Source organism: Sminthopsis crassicaudata, chromosome 3 (genome assembly GCF_048593235.1).
Source record: "Sminthopsis crassicaudata isolate SCR6 chromosome 3, ASM4859323v1, whole genome shotgun sequence".
In the NCBI taxonomy this organism is placed as follows: domain Eukaryota; kingdom Metazoa; phylum Chordata; class Mammalia; order Dasyuromorphia; family Dasyuridae; genus Sminthopsis; species Sminthopsis crassicaudata.
The window spans coordinates 375,197,303-375,220,439 of NC_133619.1; the positions used below are offsets into that span (position 1 = coordinate 375,197,303).

The 23,137-nt window shown below is 33.5% G+C and overlaps 1 protein-coding gene across 6 annotated transcripts in view; it reads right to left on the reverse strand.

Annotated features, from left to right (window-relative positions):
* ZRANB3 (zinc finger RANBP2-type containing 3) overlaps positions 1 to 23,137 on the reverse strand; it is a 200,804-nt gene that overhangs the window by 24,204 nt on the left and 153,463 nt on the right. For all 6 annotated transcript variants that reach the window (XM_074301902.1, XM_074301903.1, XM_074301901.1 and 3 more), the window contains 2 exons: positions 14,738 to 15,158; positions 11,937 to 12,161 (listed from right to left, as the gene is read on the reverse strand). In XM_074301902.1, coding sequence (XP_074158003.1) covers positions 11,937 to 12,161; positions 14,738 to 15,158 — 646 coding nt within the window. The remainder of the gene's footprint in view (positions 1 to 11,936; positions 12,162 to 14,737; positions 15,159 to 23,137) is intronic.

Sequence of the window (23,137 nt, forward strand, 5' to 3'; positions counted from 1 at the left end):
GAGAAAGACAACTATTGACCATTTCCCTAATGAACATAGTTGCAAAAATTTTAAATAAAATATTAGCAAGGAGACAATATATCACAAGGGTCATACACTATGACTGTGTGGGATTTATACCAGGAACACAGAACTGGTTCAATATTAGGGAAACTATCAATATAATTGACTATGTCAATAATAAAACAACAAAAATCAGGATTATCTCAATAGATGTAGAAAAAGCTTTTGAGAAAATACACCACCTGTTCCTATTAAAAACATAAAAGAGCACAGGAATAAATAGGATTTTCCTTAAAAGTAATATCTATCTGAACATGTCAATAAGCACTATTTGCAATGAGGATAAGCCTTCTCAATAAGATCATGGGTCAAACAAAGATGCCTATTATCACCCCTAAGTATAATGAGTAACAAACTGAAATGATTTGATATCCATTCCCACATGAATCTTATTCTCCAGATCCAAGGTATTGCTCAATTGTGTTAGAAGATTTAGAACTTTGGTTTCATTTGTTTTTAACCTGGGGGAAAAAACAAAACAAAACAAAAACAGATACCAGATACACAATAGTATTATTATTATTTTTCTGATGTCATGTTTTGTTCATTCTTTCTCTTTTTTCTTTGTTTTTTTAAAAAAAATTTATTACATGTTTTGAAATAAAAAGATTTTTAAAAATTATTTATTGAATTAAATACAAAATAATAGAAAAAGAAAGAAAATAAAAATAAAAAACAAAACAAAACATTGTCATGTGTCAGCAAGACATCAGGAAAGATTCAAAAATGTATAACAATAAATTTAAATTTCTTTTCTTTCTTTCTTTTTTCTTTTTTTTTTTGCTGAAGCAAGTGGGATCAAGTGACTTGCCTAGGGTCCCAGAGCTAGGAAGTGTTAAGTGTCTGAGATCACATTTGAACTCAGGTCCTCTTAACTTCAGAGCTGATGCTCTATTCACTGTACCCCCTAGCTGCCCCAATAAATTTACATTTCAAGAAATTATATTCATGAGTGTCCATTTTTTTTTGCTTTCTTATAGGTTATTCTTTTGTTATGAGACACATTTTACATTATTTCCCCCCCCCTTTCATCCTCCCCACCTCTCCCAAGCAAGTTTAAACACAGATATATTTATTTATTCATATACATATACATACATATATATACACATACACATATTCATATCCACCCACAGACCACACATATACATATATCTAGAAATACGCATACATATATATGTATACATATATAAACACACACATACAAATATACCATGCATTTACCATATATAAACACACATCTAAAACAACATAAATATGGCTGACATATAATGTAGAGTCTCTTAATCAAATCTTTAAATCTGACTTTGTCTAAGATTAATGATTATTAGCCCAAATGTTTTCTAATTTTCCTGATTCTAACTCATGATCCTTTTTATATCCTTTTATATCTATATATCTTATTTCCTATCCCTGCTAATTCTTTTACTTTAATTTTATTCCTTAATTTGCCTTGCTATTACTTAACTTCCCCTTACCCATGGATCTCTCCTTTATTTTCTCCCTTCACCTTTTCTTTCCCTCTTCATCCCACTCCCATTAATTTACACAGCTTATCTCATTCCAGTTAAGCTAAATATCATGCTGTACTCTACCTTATCCTATGCTACCCTTTCTTTCCCTCTTTATACCTTTCCCATTAATCTCCCCACCTTGTCCTACTGCCATAAATCTATACATGTTTCTAGACCCCACTTTATAATATTCTGTCCCCTCATTTCTTTATAGATTTTGTGGGCTGCTAAACCCTTCATGATATATATGTAGTGTTGCCTGTTTAACCTATTCTTGATTTGAGTACATTTTCAAAACTACAAGCTGTCCTCATCCCACTAATGCCTGTATCTATTCTTCTTCTGCGTCTAATTTGTATGACATAATTACTATTTTTAACTTTTCCTAGACATTTTTGCTTTTTAGAATCAGATCGTATTCAACTCTGCCTCAATCTTTCTTTTGTGCTACCCAATTACTAATGTCAATCTTACATATGGTATACATTTCTATGTAAAAAACAATTTGTTTATGCTACATTCCTTGAAATTAATCTTTAACATTAGTTCTTATATGTGAAATTTTCTATTAAGTTTGGGTTTGCTTGAGACAATGTCCTGAAAATCTGAAAGTTCATGGAATGTTCATTTTTTTTCAATATTATGGATAATTACTGCTGGATATGATATTTTTGGCTGCAGGCCTGATTCTTTTGATTGCCAGTATATATATATATATATATATATTTATGTAATTCCAGAATCTGTGGTCCTTTATTGTGATTGTTGATAGGTCCTGTACAAATTCTAATTGTAGTTCCAGCATATATGAATTGTTCTTCTTGTTTCTTGCAAAATTTTCTCTTTGATCTGGGAGTTTTGAAATTTAGCAATAATATTCCTATGTGTTTTCCACAAAGGATATCTTTCCTATTGATCAGAGAAATGCAAATTAAGACAACTCTGAGATAACACTACACACCTGTCAGATTGGCTAAGATGACAGGAAAAAATACTGATGAATGTTAGAGGGGATGCAGGAAAACTGGGACATTGATACATTGCTGGTGGAGTTGTGAACGAATTCAACCATTCTGGAGAGCAATCTGGAATTATGCCCAAAAAGCTACCAAACTGTGCATACCCTTTGATCCAGCAGTGTTACTACTGGGCTTATATCCCAAAGAAATCTTAAAGAAGGGAGAGGGACCTGTATGTGCCAAAATGTTTGTGGCAGCCCTTTTTGTAGTGACTAGAAACTGGAAAATAAATGGATGCTCATCAATTGGAGAATGGCTGGGTAAATTGTGGTATATGAATGTTATGGAATATTATTGTTCTATAAGAAATGACCAGCAGGATGAATACAGAGAGGCTTGGAGAGACTTACATGAACTGATACTAAGTGAAATAAGCAGAACCAAGAGATCATTATACACTTCAAAAATGATCCTGTATGAAGATGTATTCTGATGGAAGTGGATATCTTCAACAAAGAGAAGATCTAATTCAGTTCCAATTGATCAAGATAGACAGAATCAGCCACACCCAGGAAAGGAACACTGGGAAATGAGTGTAAACTGCATTTTTTGTTTTTCTTCCCAGGTTATTTTTACCTTCTAAATCCAATTCTTCCTGTTCAACAAGAGAACTGTTTGGTTCTGTACACATATCTAGGATATACAATAACATAATTAACATGTATAAGACTGCTTGCCATCTAGGGGAGGGGGTGAAGGGAGGGAACGGAAAAGTCAGAACAGAAGTAAGTGCAAGGGATAATGTTGTAAAAAATTACCCAAGCATATGTTCTGTCAATAAAAAGTTATTTAAAAAAAAAAAAAAAAAAAAAAGGATATCTTTGCTGTGGTGATTGATGGATTTTTTTTTTCTATTTCTACTTTCCCCTCATGTTCTATCACTTTAAGATAATTTCCTTGCATTATTGATTGATTGATTGATTTAGGTGTTCTGTTCTTCACTCATTTGGTTTTTAAAGTCTTTTCTGAATAACCATTTTTTTAAAAAAATCATTTGTCTTTTTAGGCAGGTAACCATTTAAATAAATAAAGTTCTTTTTGTTGTTCACAGCTTTTAAGTAAGCCAATTATTCTTATATTTTCTCTTCTTGATCTGTTCTCCAGATTTTTTGGTTTTTTTTTTAATAAGATGTTTTACATCCTTTTCTATTTTCTCATTCTTTATTTTTTTGTTATTTCTTGGTCTCTTATAGCTTTAATGGCTTCTATTTTTCTTCTAATTTTCAAGAAATTATTGTCTTTGTTAAGACTATTTCCTTTTTTAGTTGGTAAACTTTTTTTTTATAATCTTGCTTTTCTTGGATTTTTAAAAAAAAGTTTTCCCTTACTCTCTCATTTGATTTTTAAAGTCTTTTTAAGTTCTTGAGGTAGAAAGGCTTTTTTTTTTTTTTAACTTCACTGTCCTCTGAAAATGAACTCCATCTTCTCCATTCCCATAGTAAGTTTCTATGGTTGAGTTCTTTCTTCTTTGCCTGTTTATTTTTTAAATTTTGAAAAAAAAATTATTTTATTTTTTAAATGAAAAGGATTACTGTAAGCACCTCTAATTGTGGGATGGAGGGATGGTACCTCTAGTTTCACTTCAGCTCTCCCCTCTGACCTGGAACCTCAAACCAGAAACTCCACCCTCCTGCAAGTGCCCACAACCAGCAGAGTCCCTGCCTTACTGGCTCTGCACTCAGTGAACGTGCTTATTCCTTCTCACCTAGGACCATCTCTCAGCTGGGCTTGATGTTCCTTATCAGAACAAGTTCCCTCAGTCTTCCCAGATAGATCTGTCTACATGAAATCCAGGAGGTGCTTTTTGGGAAGCTCCAGCTAAACCCTGTTAGCCCCAGAGTTCCCCACAGTATTTCTGGGGATCTAGCCTATAAGTGTTAGCACTTCACACTATTTAATTCCTGCCTTTCTTCAGGTGGTCTTGGATTGTCCCAGGAGAACTGTTGTGTCCTAGTTTTCTTTGTTTTTCATTAGTCTGTATTCACCCTGGGGCACAAATTTGTTCTGTTTATGAAGGAAACCTGGAGAACTTGAAATTTGCTAATCTACCCAAACAACTTACTGGAATCTTCCCCCATCTTTTTTTTTTTTTTTTTAAACAAGTACAAAAAATATAAACAGTATTCAACAAAATAGGAGAAATGAATTTTTAGGAGACTGAAATGTCACATGCTACATTTAACCTAATTTTATTCATGCTTGCTTTGGAATGGGGAATATTTCATTCAGTAAAAATATAATGTAAAAATAAAATGTCTTACCATATACAACCTTTAGCCTACAATAATATGTACCTTCATTATGTCCATGCACACAAGTCTAACAATACACACAATAGTATTCTTCTGTCAAGGACATGCTGCCTATTAAATAGCCATTAAAGTTAACAGAGCTAAACAAGATCTGCTGAATTCAATTCAATTAACATGCAATAAGTATTTGCCACATGCAAAGTACCACTAGAAACTGGGAAAGGAAAAATTAAAATGACAGTTCCTTCCTGCTCTTAAAGTATGGTACAGTGGAAAGATGATTGAATTTGTAGATATGAGATGAGTTTGAATTCCATCTCTGTCATTTGCTATTTGTATAATTTGTCATTTGAACCTTCTGGATTCAGTTTCCTCGTTTGTAAAATGAGGAGCAGGTGGAATTAGATGATCTTCAAGATCCCTTCCAAATCTTGAATTTAGCCCTAAATGGAAGTATTTCAACAGAGAAAGGATGGATGGGAGAAGACTCTGAATCTGATGGACATGATCATAACAGTGACTGATGAAGAGTTATGTGGAGGAAGGATTCTGGAAGATTTGGAGTAGGTCATAAAGTTCCAAGCTTTCCAGATTTCTTTCTCAACAAAATAATGTCACAGAGCAAATATAGACTGGTAAAAACCAAATAAGAGGGGCAGCTAGATGACCCTAGCCGGGAAGTCAAGTCTGGTCTCAGATATTTAACACTTCCTAGCTGTATGACCCTGGGCAAGTCAGCCCCAACTGCCTCATAAAAACAAACAAACAAACAAACAAAAACAACAACAATAACAAAAAACAAAAAAAATAAATAAGACTTGGGGTAGAACAGGGACGTTCCTAGGACAACCAGAGAAGTCCCCAAGAAAGACAGGATAGAGATTTGCTTGGTGTAAAAAGTAAACACCTCGAGGCTAACGCCCCAGAAACAGCAAGAAGACCTAAGGCTAAGCTGTATTTGGAGATAGCTACAGCCTGAACCACAAGAACTTTCATTTCCCTGGAAAGGGTGGGGAGTGGAGTCTGAGACCAGGAAGCCTGAGGGAACCTTTGCAGATAAGGAATGTAGACTCAGCAGCTATGCTGCTGAGATGTGGTCCTGGGTGAGAAGGAACCAGCACACCTTAAATAAATGCAGAAACAGTAGGGCAGGGAAGCTGCTGGCTGAAGGCACTTATAGAATGGATTCTTGGTTTGGAGTTCTAGATTAAAAAGGAGAACTTACAGAAAACCTGAAGCCACCCTCATCCCCAACCCACATAAGAATTTTTTTTTTTTTTTAAATAATCAGGCAAAGGGGAAAGAAATCACGGAAAGTTATTATGTGTATAGGGAAGACTGGGACTGGGATTTGTCTTCAGAGAAGGATACCAAAGTAAAAAAAAAAAAAAAAAAAAAAGCTTCTCCTACTCCAAAGAGTAATTTTAAATGGTTACCTGCCTAAAAAGGCAAATGATTAAAAAGAAAATGGTTACTCAGAAAAGACTTTAAAAATCAAATGAGTGAAGAATGGAACACCTCAATCAATGAATGAATGAATAAATAACCAAATAACTAAATGTAATCCAAGAAAAACAAGAACATCATGAAAAGAAAGTCAACCAAACTAGAAAAGGAGATCTAGAGTCTTAAAAAAGAAAATGACTCTTTGAAAATTAGAATTGGGCAAAAGGAAGCCAGTGAAGTTATAAAAGATCAAGAAATAATAAAACAAAACATAGTGAAAAAATAGAAGAGAAAGTGAGACATGTCAAGAAAAACAACAGATATGAAAAAAAGATCAAGAAGAGAAAACATAAAAATAACTGAACTACCTGAAAGTCATGATCAAAAAAGGACCTAGCAATAGTGGCATAAGAAATAATCAAAGATAATTGTCCTAAAATGATATTACAAGAGGGAGAAGTAGAAATGGAAAAAAATCCACCAATCACCACCTGAAAGAGATCCTACAAGGAAAACATAAAAACATCACTGCTACATTTCAAAATCTCCAGATCAAAGAGAAAAATTTACAAGTTTTACAATTTTAAAAGCAATAACAACAACAACAACAATTTAAATATGCTGGAGCTAAAATTAGTCACACAAGACATCACTGATTACAATAGAAGACTGCAAATCTTGGAATATACATCAACAATCAAAAAAAAATACTGAGGTTGTAGTCAAAAATATTATCAAGCAAAATTTTAAAATGATATTGATTAGGAAAAAAAAGACATTAAATGTACTGTCAAGAGTTTTAGGATTTTTTGCAAACAAACCTGAAATCAATAGAAAATTTAACATATAAGAGCCAGCATCAAAGGCTAATTTCAAGGGACTCAATCAGGACAAACTGATTATCTTTTATTTGTGGAAATGTAAACCATATGTAATTGGGTAGTCCAAAAGAACCACCAGAACAGAGCTGAATATGATGTGATTATAAAAAGAAAAGCATGTAGGAAAAGGTAAAAACAGTAATTTTGTTATGTGAATGCAAAAGCAAGAACCAATTCAGAGGAACTAGATGGAGGTGGGAAGGAGAACTGACAGTTCTGAAATCCTGCTCACATTGGGAATGGGTTAAAGAGGGAGCACCCACACACCCTCAAGTAAAGTATAGTATGCTCCAAAATCTATAAAGAAATTTAAAAGGGAGGAAACGGGATATGATGGGGTATGGAAGGATGTGCAAGATAACAGAAGTGGGATAAGATGGGTAGATTATTAGAAAAAGGATAAAGAGAAGAAAATGTTGGGGGAAAGAGTATGTAAACATAAATATATCCATGCTTAACTGTAGCCTGCTTAGGGAAGGTGGGGGAGAAGGAAGGGGGAAAAAAAAATTAAGTAAAAAAGTGCAGTCAAGAGCAAAAGAAAACCTACAAAGAAGCAAGATGGACAGTTCTGAATATAGTGAGTTTTCATTATTATATATGCTTTCTTGAAATGGAAATTTATTGTTACATATTTTGAAGCTTATATGTTCTATGTAAATGCACAAAATTTTTTTCTCTTTTTCCTAATTTTTTTTAAGTTTTAAAATAAAGAAAAAAAGACAATTTTTTTAAAATGGAAGAAAAAAATTAGAGTTATGTGAGAACATTTTGGAAGATGGATTAGAGAGAAGAAAGACTAGAAGCAAAAGGAATATCTTAATATCTAATAGAACAAATGAGAAGGAAGGAAAGTCAATAAAAGTGCCTATTACATAATAAGCACTGTGCTAACTACTGAGGGCACAAATACAAAAAATAAAAAATAAAGAGGATCCCTGCATTCAAGGAAGATCCCTATCTTTAATGAGGAAGGGCAATATACAGAAGGAAACTGAAAAAGGCAGGACAAAAGGGAAGAAGGAATCTATCCAGGAGGCATAATATGTTGTGCCACAGTCTCCTTGAGCTGTTCTACCTCAGTTTCCCTGCACTAGTTTCCCTCATTGTCCGGACTGAGTTTCCCTGAATTGTTCTATCTCAGTTTCCTGAACTGTTCTGCCTCAGTCCCCTAAGTCATAAAACCCCCCTGATTCCTTAAGACTGAGGACCATTGGCTCTAAGGTTATAAATTGTCAATGGGAGATGAGGAGCAGATCAGACTTCCTGACTCCTAGCTCCTTCTGCCCCCAAGAATTTAGGACACTGCCCCTCTAAAATATTCCAAAAGATAAGACTATCACAGATACTTCACTGACATCTTGACTTCTGTTATTCAAACATCCTGACTCTGGCTTTTAGTAAAAGTTTATAACTTCCCCCCATCCTGAGATTTTCCCGCTTTTTCCTCTCCTTTGTCTGAAGAGCTATAAAAGTGTTCATTGTTTCCCCATGCATTACTGGATACTTTGAGACGAGAGTCCTGTCCAGTCAATTAAACTCTCCAATTAATAAAATATTTTAAAAACTCTCTAATCTCTATCTTGCCTCAGTTTCCCCGGCATTACAAATAGAGTCCAGGTTAAAGGAGTACAACGGGAAAAGAAATGAAAACATGAACTGGAGTGATTATGAACGAGTGGACAAGAACATATGGATAAATAAAAGAGCTGCCATTAAGAATTTATTGATCTATTAGACTGTAGGATGAGGGTAGAATGAAGTATGACTCCAAAGTTAAGAGCATGTATGACTTGAAATATAATGATCATAATGCAGAGACAGAAATTACAGTGTGTGTGTGTGTGTGTGAGATTTAGAGAGTAACATGAAAAAAAAAAAACTAGATTTTTCTTCAAGGAATGAATCTAAATACAAGAAAAACTAGATTTTTCTTCAAGGAATGAATCTAAATACAAAGGGTCCAGAATGAGTTTGTTACCAATGAGACTGGGATCTAGAGGATGAAAGGAATTCGGAAGGAATATGGGGTGGGTGTATTGGGTTGGAATAAATGTCCTCAAGTTCATTGTTTAAGAAAAACTTTAGGGGGCAAGATAAAGTAGAAGGAAAGAAAAAATAATAGCTAAATAATCCAATTCCAATTGATCAATGATGGACAGAATCAGCTACACCAAGAAAAGGAACACTGGGAAATGAGTGTAAACTGTTAGCATTTCTTTTTGTTTTTCTCCCCAGATTATTTTTACCTTTCGAATCCAATTCTTCCTTTGCAACAACAACAACAAAATTTGGTTCTGCACATATATATTGTACCTAGGATATACTATAAGATATTTAATATATATGGGAATGCCTGCCATCTAGGAAGGAGGGGAAAAATTCGGAATAGAAGGGAGTACAAGGGATAATGTTGTAAAAAAAATTACCTATGCATATGTACAGTCAAAAAAAAAAGTTATAATTATAAAATTAATTAAAAAAAAAAAAGAGTACAGTTAGGTTCTGAAGCTATGGGGAGATATTTTCATATAATAGGTTTGATTTATTTATATAATTAATCTAAACTTTTCTCTTAAGTGATATTAGTTATCTATGTTATGCTTTATCATTTTATGTTGTTATGTTATATTGTATAAATAAAACAACAAACATAAAAAAAAGAAAAGAAATAATAGCTAAAAACTATTAGCTTTGATTCTAGAAAGGAGAATACTTGTCATTTTAAAAGAACACAAAATTTTGGAAGTGGGATCTGCCCTCATTTCAACTCAATTCAATTCCATAGTAACTAACTTTAAATGGACATTACATTACATTACTACTGCAGAAACAATTCAAGCCACATGCAGGCAATACATTATCAACTCATTTTAATAATTTTAGTTAATTCTATCGAGAATAACATTTTGCAAAACTTATCAAAGTACCATATATTACATATAGCAACATATTTTAAAAACAGTGATTCTCATAATGTTGCTCATCCTTGCCAGCTGGCCCAGATTTAACATTGACATTTGATTGTTTATTGCTAGCTAACCACAAGATAGATATATTTGTTTAGATGCATATGTATGTATATATATTTATATATACGTTTAAGTATAGACATTAGTAATCATCCAAAAAAAAGAATAAACTTAAAATATTTTAGTCTTCCCTGCAATTCCTTGAGATATACTGTCATTTGTTTTATATCTTTAGAGAGAACAGTTGGAATAGTCAACTATAAAAATATGCCATATATAATAATATGTAATACCTACCAATTGTCCAAACAAATATACTAAAAATCAATAAGAAAACTCCGATTGTCAGAATAGATTGGATTGGGGTAGAGTTGGGAAAGTAATTGGCTGTGGATCTTTTAATAATTTATTAGATTCATTTTATGTGGAAATGACCAGGTTACTCACCAAATTATGGGGTATGGGATACTGGACCACAAAAGCATATTGAAGTTGCAGGCTGGTGTCACAAGGGTTTGGAAAGAATTTGTAGGCTTAGACCATCTCCAAATCAAGGGGCAACAATTTTATTAACTAACAGTGGACTAAATCCATAAGGATTTTTTTTTTTTAAGCAAGGAAAAGGAGTTTTAGCAATTAACAAGAGGTCTAAGAGGCCATTAAGGAGGAAGAATCATTAGGAGGAAAATGCCATTAAGGCATGGAAGAGATTATGCTATTAACTGGCAGGCTAAGCCTAAGAGGAGTTAGGGTCTAATTGGCATTAGCCTTAACATGATACTTAGAAAACTGACTAACCCCTAAAAGGAGTTAGCCATAACAAAGAAATGGAAGGATTACCCTAGCTAACCCTAAAAAGAAGTTTAACAAGTTAGTGAGGTACACACTGGTACTTTTATTGGAGAAATATAAAGGGGGGGGGGGTTAAGGAAGGAGGGTATTGGCATCATATCTTGGCTTTCTAATTAGATACAGTAACTGGGGGGAGGGGAGAGAGGCAGCATCATATAAAGATCTTGTCAAAATGAAATTTCAGACAAGGAACAATAGGCCCATTTAAGGCCCGAAGATTTCGTGGCTCCTCCCTGTTTGCCTCAGGGAGTAGCTGAGCTTCCAGATTATCTATAGTAATTGCGCATTTAGGCCAAGGTCCAGGTAGCTACCCCAGACCTCATCAGAAGGATTAAATGCCATTAATCAGATGCTATAATAATAATAACCACTTGTATAGCCCTTAAAGAGATATAGCTCTTTCCTCAAAATAGCCCTCCCTATAAGGCAGGCATTATTAACTCCATTTTAGAGATGAGAAAAATGAGACTCTGATAAGCTGACATCTTTGGTCACAAGCTAACATTTGTCTGAGGTGGGATTTGAAACTTCTTAAAGGTCTTAAAACTTCAAAGTGTAGACTCTCATATATCTCTTGTTCTTTTAAATTCAAAGTTACAAAAAGTTGGCTTAAAAAATTAGAAGAGGCTGTATGTAATAATAGCTACTCTAATGATATATTTTGGTGTACCTCCTCAAATCTGTTCTGGAAGTGGAAAAGATTCAACTGATAAAATGCATTAAAAGAAAGAAAACATTTAATTGCTAGTAACTTTGGAGAAGACCAACGGGCCATCTAATTGTAAAGATGAGGAAAATCAGGCCTGTCCAAGGACACATAGACACAGCAGAGCTGAGGTTTAAAACCAGATTCTCTGCCCAGAGGATGCCACATTTCCAAGGGTGCTACAGTGCTCACCTTTGTTTTCATACAGACCAAAACAGGAATGGAAACATTTACCTTTTTGGGATTTTAGTTCACCTCCTTCACCTTCATTTTCATTTTTAGCTTTGTCTTCCTGGCTTTCCACAAATTGTTCTGTTGTTGATTGTTCAACGACTTGCTGCATACAAGAAGAACTGGTTTCAACTTGCAAGATGCTGCTTTTTGGGGACTCATTGACTTGATTTCCTTTTCCAACTTGGGTACAGATGAGATCATCTATTTGTTGCTTGCTTAGATTTACTATAATTAAAAAAATAATGAGAAATCAATTAAAAATCCATCAATAAGCACTGATTAAATACTATATATCAGTCATTGTGCTGGAATGGGATATTCAAAAGGTAGGAAAATAATCTGTTACTGATTTTATTCTAAGTCATAGAATCACAGCATCTTCAGAAAAAAAGCCTCAAAGTGATCAAGTTCAAAATCCTACCCACTATAAAAATCTCTTCTTTAATATGGTTGATGGGTGGTAATCTAAATTTTCTCAAATAGGAAACTAATAATATCACACAATGGTCTATTCCACTGCTGGACAGCCTTTCAGTGTTGTAAAGTTTTTATAAAGTCGCTTAGACTTAACCTAAATAAATCTAATTTCTTTCACAGAAGAGGGCTTTTAAAAATGGAAGGCTGTTTTGATGCATGCTCCATGAAGTTTTCCATTTCCTAAGCTAAACAGTCCCTAGTACTACCAATAACAAAAACCAGTTTCCATTTATGTAATATGTTTGCAATATTCACCACAAGTTACATATTTTATCTCATTTATTTCTTACAATATCCTAAGTAGATAATACAAAACAACATATTCATTTCACAGAAGAAAAAAACTGAGGCTCAGAGAATGATGTGGCATGTTCAAGATCACACAACTGTTCAATATCTAGGAAGAGATTTAAACCTACTCAATATAATGCTTTTGCTGTGTTAAGCATCACTGCTTCTAAAAAATTAAAACTAAATAAAAGTTATTAAGTTTCTTGAAAGTGAAAAAACATATTTATAACTTCACTTATTTGTAACTTCAGAAAGACCTTGGTACAGATGGAAGTTTAAGCAATAACGACTTAACCGTTAGAACTGAATGCAAATTATGCCAAATTACTTATAATACACTGAACAAGTGATTCCCAACCTTTTAAAAATCGTGACACCTTTCTACTGTTTGATTTGCTAACAGCTGTCCCCTTCCAAATGTGCCATATGGCATGTATTTTTTTTTAAATAAAAGTAAATTGATATTAATTTTGTTTTTGAAATTATTTTTTCTATGATACCCCTTGAGTTAATTGGAGATATCCTGGGGTGTCAAAAAACCAGCAGGCAGTGGGAATCACTTGACTAAACAGTAACTTAACCTTCATTAAAATAATTATCTTAATTTTTATATAATGACATGATCACTATTAATAAGAATATTCTTTTTCCCTATCTTCAATTATGCTGATAAAGTTAGTGAAAAGTCATTAAAATGTTGTTCAAATATAAGTGAGTCAATCTGCCTATGACCTTATCATTCAAGAGGCAATTTCAGTATTGACTTTGGAAGGCACAGAAGAAAAAAAAAAAAAACTATTAACTAATATTAAATTCCAAATTGTTGCTGAGTCATTTATCTTATATGCTTCATGTGCTCAAAAATTATTTTATAGGCAAAGAGTACTTTATTTTTATGTTTATAACAGTTGGGAGTTGAATGAAATCATGCTAATTGCTATAAGGATGGTCTGTGAAAAGAGCTTGTGGTTCCAATTTAGTTTGCAGACAACAGGTGTCCACATTACAAATACAACTACCCAGATGGCAGACTTTGTCAATTTTGGCAGGAACACCAAGAACTGAAAGAGTAAAGCCTTCGCTACAGATTGCATTTAGTTTTGGATCAGAACTAAGAGACCCTGGAGGGAAGGACAGAGAGCAACTCAAGACTAGCACAGCCCAAGTAGCTGACTCATTGGTTAATGACAAGAGCTCTGAGGCCGCAGAGTGCTAGATAAATCAGCTGTATGATTATTAGAACTCATAAATATAATCTGTATTTCATTTTCCAATGTTGTCAACTGGCAGTTTCCACAATCATAAAAATATGCTTTGAAATTAAGAAACAAAAGGAACATCAATGGCATTCTTCATAAGACAATCGTGTAGCCATTCCCCAAACTACACAGGAGAAAATGATTGATCCTAGTATAAAAATACACAGTCAGCATTTTAGGACATCTTTATTTCTGCTTTAAAATCACTTCTGCTTTTAAAAATATAATAAATTACTAAAACAGAGAATCCAGTTAGATTCTTTAAAGAAATGAAACACAGGGAAATTTTTTATTATTTATCTCACAAAAAACACTATACCTTGCCATTTTAGGAAGCAAAAAAATCCCAGAGAATTATTTAGTTATTTAGAACATAAAAATCTATAATTTCCTTTTAAAATCATAACATCTACCAGAGAAGAAAACAGCAGGTCTCTGACTATAAGGCATATTTGCTGCCATGGAAACAGAGCTTCTTTCTATTCCTGCCCATTGAATTCACATCCTGCTGACATTAATCAGAGATGTCCATTTGTGCCAAATTAATGCCATGTCACAGACACTTGGAGACATACATTCTTGACAAAAATGGGAGCTTTTCTCATTCCCAAAGAGGATAAATTCATAGGGTCTTCACTACCTGAAGGTCTTTCTAATATTCCAGGATCAAGTTAATGAGCAGTCTTACTAAGCTTTGATAAGCTATTCTCTAAAAGCAATAGGGTCTCTGTTCTAGTTAGGAGCAATCACAACCCTCCCCCCACCTCTACTTACCAGCACTGCCTTGAGGGGTCTCACACATTTCACAATAAGACAATAATGAACTATTAACAAAGGTGCAGAGACCACACTGCCAAGTTTTTCTAGGAAGGGATATGTTGATTGAATTAGACTTGGTCTTCTGAATTGTTTCTTTTATAAATTCATTGTTTGATGGACTAGAACAAGATGGTCTTTTCTCTTTTTGACTGGAATTGTTCTGAGTAGTCACTGATTTCCACCTCTTAGCTGCAGGTTGAAAATCACATCCACAATCAATGGCATCCCTCGAAGCTATATTTCTACAATCCAAGGCCTTCTCAGTATCTCTTTGCTGTAGTAAGTGTGATTCATCACATGATGCCATTGTATGCCTTTTCTTATTATGTTTTGGCAAAAAGAAGGCTCGAATATCATGCTGTTTTTCTTTTTCAAACTAGGAAAAGCAGATAGATAGTTCAGGATTGTAACAATCTTTGATTAAATGAAAGGGTTTAATAAATACATTTTTTCTAATTAGCAAATTTAAACCTTTATCCTTTGAATTCAATTAATTTTATGATTTCTGGTGAAAGGCAATTATAAACATTTTTGTATCTTTTCTAACACATCAGAACACCTTAAGAACATCTATGTTATGAAACTTTAAAATATCTTGCTTAGAAATGATCTCTGTTGGGTTTTTGTCAGAGAAAAGTCTTAATAAATGTTCAGGAATTGTCTACCTCCATCAACTCAAGTGAATAATGGAATCAAGGAAAAATGCTTTCATGTTTAAACTGTGCCCAAAGAATAGTGGGAATCATATAAGTATGTGTTTTACCTGAAGATGATTTGTTTTTATAAATGTAAAAGCAATTCAGGAGTAGGAAAATTTACTTTCTTTCTTCTTTGCAAAAACCAAAAGCCTTATTCTACAAATAGCTAGAGTTGCAAGTCTCATTCACCATTCTTTCCCTTTCCAAAATATAAGAATGAACTTCACATTTGGAAGGTGATGAATACTCATTAGCACAATTAATTAAGAGACATTCAAAAGGTCATACACTTGGGGCTGAAAAAGACTTCAATGCAGATCATTCACATCTTTATTTTAAAAAATGAGAAACCCCAAATGACATCACCAAGATAATATAACTGGGCTTAGCAACAATTCTAATATTCTTCCTATTATGCCATACTGCCTCACCAATGATGGCTAATTTATTGAAATAATATTTAGGTAAAGTTGTGTAAACTTAAGTTGTATTGAAAGAGCCATTACAGAATCAAAGAATCAGGAAAAGACCCTAGAGAGCATCTAATCCAACTATACCAGACCAAGTTTCTCTCTAAAGATTCCATTAACAAGGTTAACAAACCACCAAAGCAAGACCTCCAGGTGGAGAAAACTCACTACCTCCAAAGAAGGTCCATCCGCCACTCTTTAATAGGAATAACAATAGCACCGAATTCCGGGTATGGGTGATGAGATAACATGTAAAAGACCACAAATTTTAAAATGGTAATATAAATATCACATTTTCATTACTATTGTTATTATTATCCTAAGTTTTTCTTTACATTAAGCTGAAAACTGTCTCTGGGCAACTTCTGCTCACAGTTCCCAGTTTGACCTTTTGCAACCAAGCAGAACAAATTTAATCTTTCTTCTTGATAATATTTCAAGTACTTAGAGATACATTAACATATACATTCAATATATAAACTCAAGATAAGGGGGGGGGCAGATTTCCTGGCTCTAAGCTGGATACCTCCTTCCTCCCAGTTTGTAAGAATTTATGGTCGTACCCCCCAACCTGTCACAAATGGATTGATGGTCCATCTCTGAAAATTCCCACTCTTTGCCTTCTGCCTTCGTTTTTCTTCTCACTAGAGTCCTATTTAAAAAAGCCTTGTAGTCTCATATTCACTGCTGGATACTCTTGAGATGAGAGTCCGATCCAGTTAATCAATTAAGCTCTCCAATAAATAAAATATTAAAAGCTCTCTAATCTCTATCTTGCTTCAGTTTCTCTGACATTACACTAATACTGATAAAATGTAATTGAGATCATATAACAAATTTAATTTTAAAAAAGACAATAGAACACAGATAATGTTAAGATACGATTTTCCATTCAATATGTAGCAGGAATTGTTCTGTAAGGTTTATCGGTCCCCTTTTCTGTTTGAATTTTACTGAGGTAAGAGATTTGTCTAAGACACAGCCAGTCTAGATCAGGGGCAGGACCTGAATCCAGGTCTGCCTGATCTTAAGCTTAGCTTTTTATCCATTATGCCATGTTACCTCTTAATGCAGAGCATTTGAAGAAAATTTCCATAATCAACTTAGTCTGTCTTTGTGATGTTGCTATACTGGTAAAATTATGACATATATTACCATGAGCTCTCCCAAACTAATACAGAACCTTTACCTTGTATAGCTCTTTTTCATATGCTATTCAAATACATTTTAAATACGCTGAAAAGTTTCAAAATTTATGTGAAAATATAAAATAACAGAGTATAATTAAGGGAACTGAAGTTGTGAAAGATAATTTCAGCTGAGTCTTAGCAAAAGAAAAAATGCTAAAAGAGAGATACAAGATGTAGTTCAAACATAGGATCTTTAATTAAATAACAAATACTAGAAAAAGCTATAAAACACACATTTCTAGGTGAAAAGAGAAAAGGAAAGAAGTAGTAAATAGGCTAAATTAGTTTGGTTCTGAAAAGACAATAAATAATCAAAGATAATGTATATCTTAAGAGATATATAGAGAAAGGATCAAACTACTTGAAAATCTCCTCATTCATCTATTATCAGCTATTTCTAATTCAACTACATTAAGTATTTTTATAGGCCAATTTGCCATTGACTTTATTTAAGTGACATGATTAAGCAAGCAGATTGTATTGCTTTTGGAAACAGCAAATTTCTAGTAGTAAACTCATTTCTCCCTGAAATAAAAGTCTATTATTTGAATGTCTATATTATTCCAGTGATGTACTGTATGAGTCATAGAACACTAATCTTGTTGATCCTCACCCAAATGGCATGAGCATGGTATAACATGTGGCAGGGAAAATCATGTTGCAGAACTGGTATAAAGAATATTAGCAAAGAAATGTATAAATGGAAAAGAAGTTAACTAGCAAGAGTGAGGGGAAAGGAAATGGACAAATCACATGCTCCACTGGAAAGGAAATGGACAAATCACATGCTCCACTGGTATCCCAGTGATGTCAGGAAAAGCAGTCCTCCCAGCATGGTAGAAGGATCAAATAAAATTAACTTAAAGAAGGACAAGGAATAGGGTCAAAAGAAGTGGGCTGGCAAAGATTGCCTGGAGTGAATACTTTATATCAGTAAGACCACAAATTTATTCCTGTTCACAGTGAAGATTGTTATTTATTGTATCATTACAGATTATAAATTGGGATGAAACTCTATGGTTAGTTTTGATCAATTTAAAAACTTCAATATAATTACAAGGGTTCGAGTAAAGATATTTGATTAATAAAACACTGCGCCAGAAAATATTTATATACCATATTTTTCTCAAGATGAATCCTTTCTGGTTTTAATCATAAAACCAGATGATTATTATTATGATGATGATGATTAAGAAATAACTCTTGTTTGATGATGGGAGAGTTCATTTAAATGTGTACATTTACAGCAATTGTTTCATTGATTGTCATGAGATTCATTAAGTTTATTAGTGAAACTTCATTCAGCCTCTCTTCCCTTTTTTATGTTGCCTTGGGTTTGTGATATAGGATAGTAGGGTAACACAAGGACATCATAAATGGCAAAGCAACTGGCTGGTAGAGAATACTGGGTTCAGAAAGACATGAATTTGAATCTTGCCTCAGAGACTAAGCAAGTCACTCTCAGTTTATTCTCTCTCTCTCTTTTTTTTACTGAGGCAATTGGGATTAAGTGACTTGCCCAGGGTCACACAGCTAGAAAGTGTTAAATGTCTGAAGGCACATTTGAATTCAGGTCCTCCTAACTTCAAGGTTGGTGCTCTATCCACTGTACCACCTAGCTGCCCCCCTCAGTTTACTCTTATGTAAAATAACAGCACCTAATTCATAGGGTTGTTGTGAAGATCAAATGAAAATTTTCATTTGTGTTTGCAAAATTTAAAATGCTTTCTTATTATTACCTTACGAATTTTGACCGTAATAATTCTGAATTGTGATTTTATAATTTTGATTGTTTTTAGCAGGGATCATTAAACTACTCTGCAGGGCCAAATCTGATTCAATGCCTATTTTTATACAGTTACTGTATTTAAAGATGTAAAAACTAGACTTAGCTCTCTGGCTATACAAAAATGGACTGATGGTCAGTGACAATAGCTTACATACATATTGTTTATTTATTACTTGGTCTGTGGAAAAGTATTTACTAAGCAACTTGACTATAAGATTAAAAGATGAAAGTTTAATTTTCTTAAAAGAACTATTCTTAATCACTTCTGAAGTCTTTCTTTATGTAAAATTATTTAGTCTTTCCAGACTTATTTTCTATACATTTCTCTCTGTACTCTATCCTTTACTCAACAATCAAAAGGAGCAGATCTGACCATGTTCCTCCTCTACAAATTCTTGTGGCTATCACCTCCTAGATCACAAATAAAATCCTGTTTGAATTTTAAAGCCCTTGTCAAATATAATCTTCTGTATCTTTCAAGTATTATTATACTTGACTCCCTTCCACAGTCATATATACTCTCAGATCTAATCGTGCATGCTATTTCTTGTATAAGAAATTCTCATTCTAACTTTGTGCTTTTTCATTTGTCTCCATTTAAAAAATTCTCTCCTTTCTTTCTCCTTATGCCTACTGTTTAAAAAGAAACAGATCCTTTGAATGCCAGCTAAAATTCTACCTTCTGAAAGAAACTTTTTTCACTGCCCTTAAGGTTAATGTCTTTATTCATCCTATATGTATCTTATTTGTCATATAGCTATTTGCCTGATGTGTCCTCCATGACAACATGGGTTCTTCAAGAGTAGTCAAAAAACAAAACAAAACAAAACAAAACAAAAAACCCTACTTCCTAAAGATGGTATTGGGTAAAAGAATCTCCAACTCAGTTTATATAATAGTGGATTTTTTTTTTTAAAGGAATCCATTTGTCATTTTAACCAGGAATAAAAACTTTAATTCCAATCTGGTCTTTTACCTCTTCAGGAAGATATCACAAAATATAGATGCAATAAAACCTTTGTTTTTCCCTTTCTATATATCCCAGAATTTAGCACAATACAATAGTTGTTTAATTAATACTTATTTCCTTGATTTCAAAGAATTCTAAAAGTCACATTCCTTAAAACATATTCTAAATTCAGATTTTCAGCAACCTCAGAATGGTCTTCCTTCCAATTATTCCAAATTAATGAGATTTTATTACATACATATTTCATAATATCTTCTAGAGGAGCTAACAAAGCAGGTTGGAGTTAAAATTTCTATTCCTGGTAAAATGATAAATGGAATCTCTGCTAAGGAAAAAAAAAAAAAAGGCCATTGTCACATAAGCTGAGTATGAGATTCTCTTACCCTGTTCCACACTAAGGAAGATTTTTTTTTTTGGATGAAGTTTAAAGTTTTAAAAAATTCTCTTACTCTCTACCAAATGCTTGCTCAGGATTTATTAAAATAACAACAAAGTACTTTTTCACTATAGGATTCTTACTGCCTTAAAAAAAAATGCAAGCATTTTCAGACAGTCTCAGTAAGCTATCAATTCATTTTTAGAAGAACTTCCTTTCCTATTTAAACAACATCTAATTTAGGAAGTTTCCACCTGAGACATTCTGCTTTATATGCTGGAGGGCAATTTAGAGTAAAGGAAAGCAGTGATCGACAGTAATCAGATACTGATGCTTATATCTTTCCAGCATGGGAATTTTACCTGCAGTCTACTGTGCCATCAGAATACTTGGGATATTTTGGACCCCTACTGCCATGTAAGACATGTGTGATAGGAAATTGAGGCTTGAACAGAGGAAATTTAAAGTAGAGTAAGATAGATGAAAGTTTGCAATAGATGCAGAAAAAGCATTTGATAAAATCCAACACCCATTCCTATTGAAACACTAGAGAGTATAGGAATAAATGGACTTCTCCTTAAAACAGTCAGCAGCATCTATTTAAAACCATTATATGGTTTTAAAACCATTTAAAACCATTTAAAAGCATCATATATAATGGGGATAAACTGGAACCAATCCCAATAAAATCAGGGATGAAACAAGGTTGCCCACTATCACCATTATTATTCAATATTGTATTAGAAATGCTAGCTTTGGCAATAAGAGAAGAAAAAGAGATTAAAGGAATTAGAGCAGGTAATGAGGAAACCAAATTATCCCTCTTTGCAGATGACATGATAGTATACTTAAAGAACTCTAAAGAATCAACTAAAAAACTGTTAGAAGCAACCCACAACTTCAGCAAAGTTGTAAGATACAAAATAAATCCACATAAATCATAAGCATTGTTATACATCACTAACAAAATCCAATAGCAAGAGATACAAAAGAGAAATTCCAGAAAAAAATATCCTGCAAAAATGTTTGTCAGCCGTCTTTGTATTGGCAAGAAACTGGAAACTGAGTGGATGCCCATCAATTAGAGAATGGCTGAATAAATTATAGTATACAAATGCTATGGAATACTATTGTTCTGTAAGAACAGGATGACTTCAGAGAGGCTTGGAGAGACCTACATGAACTGATGCTAAGTAAAATGAGCAGAACCAGGAGATCCTTATACATGACAACAAGAAGACTATGTGACTATCAATTCTGACAGATGTGGCTCTCTTCAACAATGAGATGATTCAAACCAGTTCCATTTGGTCAGTGATGAGGAGAGCCATCTACACCCAGAGAGAGAAGCATGGGAACAAAGTGTAGAACACAACATAGCATTCTCACTCTCTCTGTTGTTATTTGCTTGCATTTTGTTTTCTTTCTCAGTTCTTTTTCTTCCTTCTTGATCTGATTTTTCTCATGCAGCAAGATGACTGTATAAATATGTATATATATGTGTGTGTGTGTGTATATGATTTAACATGTATTTTAACATATTTAACATGTATTGAACTACCTGCCAGCTTGGGGAGGGAGCAAGGGGGAGGAAGCAAGGGGGAGGAGGGGAAAATTTGGAACAAAAGGTTTTGCAAGGATCAATGTTGGAAAAATGACCCATGTATATGTTTTGTAAATAAAAAGCTTTAATAAAAAAAAAAAAAGATGAAAGTTTGGATGTGCAGAAACTAAAAGAATTTAATAAAAATGGTATTACATAATAGGAAGAGGAGGCAAAGATCAGTTAGCAGCAATGTCAATAATTTATGGGGTTCTAGATTAAGAGCTAGAAGGGGTCTCAGAAGGAGTTGTGGACCAGTGAATTTAAGTGACTTGCTCATGTTGACTCAGCTAGTAAATTGCACAGCCACAATCTGAAATGAGATCCTACAGATCCAGGACTTCTTCACTGTACTGCCTGCCTCCAAATTCATATGATGATGGACAATGATGAATAATGTGGCAGAGAGTCAGTCTTAAGAGATAATATCCTGAAAGAGATGGCCAGAAGCTGGAAGGCATCAGTAACTTGATCTTCATCATAGGTCAGACTTTTGGAAGATGGGCTCTTGGTAATCTTAGTTCACTTCTAAGTGGACTTAGCGCCAAATACACTGATTGTCAAAGAAATCTTAACAATCATGTGTTACAACTGATGGGAAAATATGTAGGAAAATATTTCAAGAAGTGATTTCACATATGTGAGATCAAAAGACTAAAAAAAGCCAGGATTTTGCTATCTATTGGAACAAAATATCTGACTTTAGAAAAATTCCCATTACATATCAATAGTGGGCATGGTAAGAATATCTCAAATTTTTTGTCTTTTCTTATACAAATTTTTTCTGTGACCATGAGCAGGTCATTTATTTTCTTGGTGTCTTTAGAAATGATCTATGTATGAATTACAGGTAAACTCCTGATTAGTAGCAGTAGACATATTCCATACTGTTCCTGACAGTAATGAAGTCATAGGTCAAGACAAAATAGGAAATAGTGTTTTGATAGAAGGAAGGATAGTATTATTAGCCTTATTGTTATGAAGAGAAAGACTGAAACATCTCTAATTAAAGATCCCCCTTCCCAGCTTTGTCCTGAAATTATAATACTTTTAAAATTAAGGCAAACAATGATACTACAAATTAATCTGCATAGGATGTACTTATTTAGCATTTATTCCAAATAAAATTAGCTTTTACTCCAAGTTTACATTAGTTTAACATTAGATATCCAGAGTGCAGATGTAATTTCTTCATTTTGAAAAAAAAAAAATTCATGAAGTAAGTAGAAGAAATGAAGTCTACTATATCAATTGTGATA